Source organism: Anomaloglossus baeobatrachus, chromosome 6 (genome assembly GCF_048569485.1).
Source record: "Anomaloglossus baeobatrachus isolate aAnoBae1 chromosome 6, aAnoBae1.hap1, whole genome shotgun sequence".
Taxonomy (NCBI): Eukaryota; Metazoa; Chordata; class Amphibia; order Anura; family Aromobatidae; genus Anomaloglossus; species Anomaloglossus baeobatrachus.
The window spans coordinates 495,270,620-495,279,839 of record NC_134358.1 but is presented as its reverse complement, the minus strand read 5'-3'; the positions used below and the strand labels follow the sequence as shown (position 1 = coordinate 495,279,839).

The 9,220-nt window shown below is 41.7% G+C and overlaps 1 protein-coding gene across 1 annotated transcript in view; it reads right to left on the bottom strand.

The window, feature by feature from the left end:
- Nucleotides 1-501: 501 nt before the first annotated feature.
- Nucleotides 502-9,220, bottom strand: part of NUB1 (negative regulator of ubiquitin like proteins 1) — a 100,644-nt gene continuing 91,925 nt past the window's right edge. The window contains exons 14-15 of the mRNA XM_075315419.1: nt 8,164-8,347; nt 502-1,961 (exon numbers count right to left, since the gene is read on the bottom strand). Of these exons, the coding sequence (XP_075171534.1) occupies nt 1,807-1,961; nt 8,164-8,347 (339 nt within the window). The 3' untranslated portion in view covers nt 502-1,806. The remainder of the gene's footprint in view (nt 1,962-8,163; nt 8,348-9,220) is intronic.

Here is a 9,220-nt window from a genome sequence, read left to right as displayed (position 1 = left end):
ACTTGCCAACATCTAATGCTTATGGAGACGTCCAGTAGTTGGTCGATCCTTTTTCTTCGGGGGATGGGGGGAGGGGGGGTAGCTGCTGTCAGATGATTCCACCATTGACTTTATCATAGAGAGCATAGGAGCGCTCAGCCGAGTCAGGAGAGATAGCTGTGAACTGAATGATCATTTAGTCAACAGCTATCTTGGGTATGGGGCTTTAAAGAGGTATTCCCATCTCCAAGATCTTATCCTAATATGTAGTAGGTGTAACAATAATACTAGCAAATACCTCCACTTAGAGATGTAGTATAGTTCTCCTGATTCACCATCTTGCTTACCTCATGTTGAGGGCATTGCAGGACCTTAGGTATCCATGGTTACAATCACTTATATATAGTGACAGTTAGTTAGTTGCAGTCATAACCATGGATACCGAAGGTCTTGCAATGCCCTGCACATTAGGCAAGCAACGTAGTGAATCAAAAGAACTATACATTTCTAATTGGAGGTATTTGCTATTATTACTACTACCCCTAATACATATTGGGATAGGATCTTGGAGATGGGAATACCCATTTAAGGCTCTACTCTCGTATGCATTGAGCATTCTGTTTTTCTATTTTTGCACTATTGCAGGTGTGAACAGAGCTTAACTAGTATATTTGGAAATCTTAACAGAGCTAAGTTCTAACAATCATTAGGACAATCTTTGCCAAGCGTGCTTATGGCAGCAATGTTGTCAGTGAAGTAACTAAAATAATTACCATTAGAAACACTATGAACGATTATTCACAAGATGGGATAACTTACTATGTAGAGGATAGGGGAATAATCACTGGGGTCTGACAGCTGGGACCTCCAGTGATCCTTGATAACAGGGCTCTGGAACTCAGGAACAGTCTCTGCAGAACACAGTCTAGTATGGAGGAGAGGTGCACATACTCCACTTCCACTCCAATCATGGTCTATGGGACTGATGGCAATAGCCAGGCACCGTCCTTAGCATTATCTGGCAGTCCCACAGAAAATGAACGGAATGGAGGTCGAACATGGGCACCTCTGTCCCATAGAAGACTTGACTCTGCAGAGTACAGGTCCCAGACTCCAGAGGATGGTTCTCAAAATTGCTGGTGGTCTCAGCGGTTGGGCCCCCACCTATTATCTTAAGAATAACCCTTTTAAAGAAAAAAGTGTATTTAGTGTTACCCACAAACTTGCGTGCTCAATAACGCACACACATGGCTAAGGTATTCTATTGCATGAGATTGCTGCACCGTTAGACCCTACCCTTAAAGAAAAGCAAGAAACATAAGTGCCACCATATTAACCTCATATAGAGTATTGAAAAATGTTTTACCATCCACAAGTTGATATCTTCCAAATGGTGAACTATGATATAAAGAAAAAAAGTAACAGCAGATCGGAGTTATCCTGTTACTAGAATTCCACCACTATATATTATAACAGAAATGCTGGCGTCTCCATCCATAACACACAAACCCCTTTGCAGATGCTGGTGTAGGACATTAAATGTGTTTGCTCCCTGCATTGCACAGCTACTGAGGGTACTGGAGTCTGCTGCTTCATTCTCGACATTGGCAATGGACACAGCAATCAGATCCCTGCCGATTAGACAATGGTGGCGATTCCTAGCAATAGGTCATCAATGTATTAAATTAAACCGAAGCCTTTAAATTAATGCAAAATCAGCTACACAAATAGTAAAATAAATACTGATAAGATAAGGTGCTTTAAACAGGAATAACAATAGAATTCTGCTGAAGAAAGTGAAAGAAAGAAAGAACAAACACCAAAATATCAGATCTTTTCAAGATAAGAAAGATATTCTACAAGAACCAGCCCTTCTTCCTCAAGGGTTAAATCTAGGTAGTCCTCTTCATGCTCAGGAATGTCTTCCAAAATTTCTTTGACAGGATCAATATCGGGCTCATTGTATGAGGTGTTACTTGTTCCTGAACAAAAGGAATAACAGGAAAACCAAAATAAAAAAGTTCAAAGTGATTTTACATAGGCTATTCATCGTACTCAGGGGTGGATGAGACAGAAAAGCATGTGGATGCAGTTTCTAACTTGAAGACAACTAAAGCAATAGGAGGTTTCTATACCCAGGCTGGCCGCGTGCAATGTGTAACTGCAGCCGTTATGGTGGTCACAAAATACTCAACATTTTATCCACCCTCTCCAAAACATTTGGGAAAAGATATAGAAAAATATGAAGATATCGTAAGTCAGTAATCCCTGAAGATGTAAAAGCCTTGAGACAATAAGCTCTGTTTTTGCTCTTTTTCAAGTGCTCAGAGTTATAGCATGTTTGGACCTGGTGTACAGTCGTGACCAAAAGTTGCTAGACTGACACAAATATTGTTTTTCACATTTTGTTTCAAATATTGCTCCAGTGATCTTGTAAGCAGACGTTTCAATGGTTACCGAAGTACAAGTAAGAATAGCGGGCTTTACACGCTGCGATATTGTTAATGAATTATCGTCGTGGTCACGGTGTTTGTGACGCACATCCGGCGTCATTAACGAGATCGCAGTGTGTGACACTTTTGAGCGACCTAAAACAATCGCAAAAGCGGTCAAAATAGTTTGCCGCGGAGAGGTCGTCCTGAAACAATAAATCGTTTAATGCTTATTAGCGATGTTGTTCCTCGTTCCTGCGGCACCACACATCGCTGTGTGTGATACCGCAGGAGTGACGAACATCTCCTTACCTGTCTATACCGGCAATGCGGAAGGAAGGAGGTGGGCGGGATGTTACGTCCCACTCATCTCCGCCCCTCCGCTTCTATTGGACGCCTGCCGTGTGACGTCGCTGTGACGTTGCACAAACCGCCCCCTTAGAAAGGAGGCGGTTCGCCGGCCAGAGTGACGTTGCAGAGCAGGTATGTGCGTGTGACGCTGCCGAAGCGATAATGTTCACTTCAGCAGCGATCACAAAATATTGCACGTACGACGGGGGCGGGTGCTATCGCGCTCGACATCACTAGCCGATGCTAGCGATGTCGCAGCGTGTAAACCCCGCTAATGTCAAATCCTCCAGGCTGTGTGCGCTCCCAAACAATTTAATCATACAGGCTGTAATTATTTCCTGTACAATTTTTCATTATTTTTACAAGAACAAAGAACGTGTTTTGACAAACAAATGTCTTCCTCATGTATATTGTCTGATAATGACAATATACCTGAGGAAGACATTTGTTTGTCGAAACACGTTCTTTGTTCTTGTAAAAATAATAAAAAATTGTACAGGAAATAATTACAGCCTGTATGATTAAATTGTTTGGGAGCGCACACAGCCTGGAGGATTTGACATTGATATGATTCCTATGGTAACTCGGGCTGAGTTACAGAATAGCCACCAGGAATCTGCAGCATACCGTTTGGGAAGGAGAACTCTCCATTGAGATATGAGGTCCTAAAGGATCGATAAGCAAGAGGCTTGCTAAAGGTGAGTGTATGAAAATATAACATTCACCTACGAATTATCTATACAGCTACATTTAAAATCGGTGCACTTTTTGTTTTCTTTTCCCTTTCTCTTTGGTGAAGTACAAGTAAAGGATTTAATAAGTTTTAACTTTTATTGAAAAATATATAAAATTTCTGTAAAAATTCAATGTTTAGAGGGTTGACCCTAATTTTTCATGGTTACTGCAGTTCACCCTGGCAGCGGGATATCAGCTTCTGGGCCAAATCCTGACTGATGACAACCCATTCTTGTCTAATCAATGGTGGGAGTTTGTCACAATTCCTGTGTGTTTGTTTCTCCACCCGCTTTTTGAGAAACGATCATAGTTTCTCAATGGAATTGAGATTAAGGAAGTCTCCTGGCCATGGACACAGAATCACTTTTGCCTTGTGATAAGGTCTCTATCATGCTGGTAAGAGCATTGGTTATCACAAAATTTGCACCTGGATCGTTGGGAGAAGTTGCTCTTTGATGATGTTTAAGCTGGTGTCACACACAGCGACAACGACGTCGCTGCTACGTCACCATTTTCTGTGACGTTGCAGCGACGTCCCGTCGCTGTCGCTGTGTGTGACATCCAGCAACGACCTGGCCCCTGCTGTGAGGTCGCCGGTCGTTGCTGAATGTCCAGCTTCATTTTTTGGTCGTCACTCTCCCGCTGTGACACACACATCGCTGTGTGTGACAGCGAGAGAGCGACGAAATGAAGCGATCAGGAGCCGGCACTGGCAGCTGCGGTAAGCTGTAACCAGCGTAAACATCGGGTAACCAAGGGAAGACCTTTCCCTGGTTACCCGATGTTTACGCTGGTTACCAGCCTCCGCCGCTCTTGCTGCCAGTGCCGGCTCCTGCACTGTGACATGTGGCTGCAGTATGCATCGGGTAATTAACCCGATGTATACTGTAGCAAGGAGAGCAAGGAGCCAGCGCTAAGCAGTGCGCGCGGCTCCCTGCTCTCTGAACTGTGACATGTAGCTGCAGCACACATCGGGTTAATTAACCCGATGTGTGCTGCAGGAGAGCAAGGAGCCAGCGCTAAGCGCGGCTCCCTGCTCTCTGAACATGTAGCACAGCGACGTTATGATCGCTGCTTCTGCTGTGTTTGACAGCTAAGCAGCGATCATAACAGCGACTTACAAGGTCGCTGTTACGTCACCGAAAATGGTGACGTAACAGCGACGTCGTTGTCGCTGTCGTTTAGTGTGAACCCAGCTTTAGATCCCATTCTTTATTGATGGCAATGTTCTTAGCTAAAATTGGATTAAAAGGAAACCCCACTCCTGAATGGTCTCAGGATACTTTACTATTGGCATGACGCATGACTCATGGATGCTCTCACCTTTGCTTCTCTGGACAATTATTCTTCTAGAGGTCTCAAACATTTTGAAAAGGGCTTCAGCAGAAAAAAAATACATTACCACAGTCATCTGCAGTCAAATTCCTTAAATTCTGCAGACTTCTTTTCTCTGAAGAAGCCCTTCAGACTTTTTCAGACATCTGGAAGAATGATTGTCCAGAGAAGCAAAGCTGCAGGCTCCCATGAGTCCAGTGTGGTGCCAACAGTAAAGTATCCTGAGACCTTTCACGTGTAGGTTACTTTTCATCCATGGTATTGGGCTCATTCACAATTTTGCCTATGAACAATGCATGAATACAGAATTTGATCTAAACTTCCTCCAAGGAGCAACTTCTCCCAACAATCCAGGAGCAATGTGGAGATGAACAATGCTGTTACCAGCATGATGAAGACCATGTCACAAGCTGGAGCTATGAGAAAAATACCTTGCTTCAGTAATATAGAGTAAAGATTAAGAATAATATTTTATTAGATAAATTAAAAATATACTAAACACACAAAAAAAGGACTAAAAAGCACACAATGGAACAATCCCTTCCACTAGCTCGGGATGGGGAACTGATATGGGGGATATGGCAAACTATCCCTAGAATAGGGTAACCCTACCTATCCATGGAAAAAAAACACCCTACTTTGACTGGTGCCCCCAATCCTCGACGACTGTCCCTAATTTTAGGTCCCTATGCTTAATATAATAATACACCATGTAAAAGGAAGCAAAACACCATGGGACGAAATTATAAATTACTTCTCAGAACCAATCATCATAAGTGACACCCTGAAGGGATTAGGTTAAATGAACCAAAGACTCTCTCCTCACTCAACGCATTTCCCCCCACTCATTTACATATACATAGTTACTTAGGTTGAAAATAGACTTAGGTCCATCTAGTTCAACCTTCCTCCACCAGTTCTACGTCTGGTCACTAAGTCATTTATAACCAACAATATTTTGTGCATTGAGGAAATCATCCAGCCCTTTTGTAAAAGCTGTTATAGTATCTGCCATTACTACCTCTTACAATAGGGCATTCCACAGTCTGACTGCTCTAACTGTAAAGAACCCTTTCCTATTTAGCTGTCGGAATCACCTTTCTTCCACTCGCAGTGAGTGCCCCCTGGTCCTTAGTATTATCTTTGGAAGAAATAAGTCATGTACCAGTCCTTTATATTGACCACACATGTATTTATACATATAAATGAGGTCTCCTCTGAGATGTCTTTTTTCTAAGCTAAACATATCTAACTTTTCCAACCTCTCATCATATGGGCGGCCTTCCATTCCTTGTAGTAGTCTAGTTGCCTGCCTTTGAACTGACTAACTTCTGAATGTCCTTTTTAAAAATAAGGAGCCCAAAACTGGATCCCATATTGCAGATGTGGCCTTACAAGTCATTTATAGAGGGGTAACAATACGTTGGGATCACGGGATCTAATCTCTCTTTTTACACACTCTAAAATCTTGTTTGCTTTAGCAGCTGCTGCTTGACATTGAGTGCTGCTGCTCAGCTTATTTGTAATGAGAATACCCAAGTCCTTCTCCTGTTCTGTAGTCCCGAGTTTACTTCCATTTAATGTATATGCAGCTATAGGATTACTCCGTCCTAGGTGCATTACTTTACATTTATCAACATTAAATCTCATTTGCCAAGTATCTGCCCATTCTGACATCTTATCCAGATCTTTTTGTAATATTGTACTATCAAGGTCAGTTTTTAATAGCCTACATAGTTTGGTGTCATCTGAAAAGACTGACACTTTAATATTAATCCCATCCACAAGGTCATTAATAAAGAGATTAAAAACAATCGGTCCTAGCACAGATCCCTGCGGCACCCCACTGCTGACTATAGCTTATTTAGAGAATATTCCATTTATGACTACTCTTTGTTTCCTAACTTTTAGCCAATTCCTTACCCAGTTGCATATAGTTTCGCCTAGTCCTTGCTTCTGGAGCTTCAGTATAAGGCTATTATGTGGTACAGTATCAAATGCCTTTGAAAAGTCCAAATAAATCACATCAGCTGCATTACCAATATCCAGGTTTGCACTTACCCCCTCATAGAACCCCAATAGGTTGGTGAGACATTTATTTGGGGTTCATCAGGAGGACGGAGATGGCAGAATAGCCATTATATATCATTACAGACAATAACCATGATGGTCAGACTGGAGGGATCCAGTGGGGCCAGGTGATATGTGCACCTTGTTATCACATGAATTCAATGGTATTTGCATGTGCGGTGAACAAAACATTGAAATTTTGGGTCCTTTGCCATGAAACTCCGCAGAACTTAATCCCATTGAGAACCTGTGGTCAATCCTCAAAAAGCAGATGGGCAAACAAATACACAGATATTGTGATAAACTGCAAGCACTGATTAGGTAAGAATAGGTTGTCATTAGTCAGAACATGGCCCAGAATCTGATACCCAGCATGTCAGGGTGATATGCAGAAGTCTTGGACAATATGAGTCAATTGTAAATATTGAGTCTATGCAGAAACATGATGTATTTGTCAAGTGTAAAAACTTATGAAATGAATGGTTCTTCAGTAACCATAGAAACATCCAAATAAAAGATCTAAAAACATTGAAGCATCAGACTCTGTGAAAACCAAAGTTTGTGTCAGACTTAAATCTACCATGACTGTGTTACTTAATGAAGGAGGCGGTCCAACTCCGAAACGTTTTGGAACTCTGAGCACCTAGAATAAAGCAAAAAAAAAAAAAAAAGTAGCTGTCACTCTGAAGACTCAAGATATCAGCTACTAATCCCTTGAAGCAGCCCCAGTTGAGAATATAGCTGCTTACCTAAAGGAATTTTCTGGGTGTTATGCCTCAAGATCATTACTTGAATGTGAATACACCTGTCTGATTTGGTCAGAATAGTGTTGCTTTATGAAGCATCTTTTTTACCCCCAATTACCTCTACTCCTCCATCACTTTGTATTCTCAACTGTAAAAATCCCACTCTATTTAAGCAATTCCCAGCATCTTCCAGGCCAGATTTATGGACCTCTGGATGTTGAGCTAAGGGAATACTATTTCATATCTTTATTATTTTTAATACATTTCATTGCTAACCTCGGGAAGGTTACTGTAGGTTTTGTGTGCAACTACCCTTCCATTACTCCCTTACTTTTACGGCAACGGGCCACAATGCAACTTCTGCATCAGACTTCCTTCTCCCCAACTATCCTATGCAACATCCTCATAAGCTCTATTTTTTTCGAAAGTAGCAGAACATGAAGCACAGGCCACTATGCGTCTCGTGTATGATAGAAGAGGGGGTTGCACAAGTCTCTATAAAGCCTTCTAATTACCTGCAGATTCTACAGAAGATGCATGGGACTCCTTTGGCTTGGGAGCATTTTCCAGGTCTTGGAGGAGTTGTGGAGGGAGGATTCCTTGGTGATGAGCCAGAATCTGAGATGCTAATTCAACATTACCCATGAAAAGCTGGAGAGCTGCCTTTGCTGCCTCAGGAGTAAACCCAATATACACCAGCTAGGAAATAAAGACATTTACAATTTTACTATGTTTTAATATAACTGTACAGAAAAATCAGAGTAATTGTTAGAAATGGTAGTTATTCCAAGTCCAGATCATTGTCCTAGATGACAACATGAACCTTCTGTGCTTACATATGCTATTGTGATTTAAAGCAGGCAGAAATAGGATGGATTGTCCTAATAAAGCCATTATCTTTACTCTTAAGTTTCTGTTTACAGTGACATTTTTCAATTAATCTTAAAGGGGCTGTCCACTACTAGAAACCCCCCTTTTAAATTGATTAAGTGTCCCATATAAAAATAAAAAAAATAATTCCCAAACCGATGCGGTTTCAGTGATTCCTGGCAGTCACATGACATAGTTAAGTCATGTGACCACTTCAGCCAATCATCAGCCAGTCACTGGATGCATCTTTCCAGTATTCTGTCAGTGCAGATGTCCACTCTGACAGATGAGTGAAGGCTGCAGCTGCCAATTGTCACATGACCGCCGGAAATCACAGAGCAGACATCGCTGCACCGCTCAGGCAGGTGATATATATATATATATATATATATTTTATATGGGGCAATAAAGCAATTAGGAAGGGGTTATCCAGTAGTGGACACCGTCTTTAAGGACCATTTAAAGCCCCCACATACATTAGAAAGCTGTTGGCCAAGCACTCCTATGTTCTCTATGACAAAGCCACTGTCAGTGGCATATTTCCAGGGAGAATAGATCGGCTGTTGTAATCCAACAAGACAAGATCCTTCCATTCCCAGGCATTACCTATTGGGAAATGTTAAGGAGTCCCCCATGTATATAATAGAATGTTAGCCCATTGCCATGATGTTTACAGATTTGGCAGTTTTATTCTAATGTGTA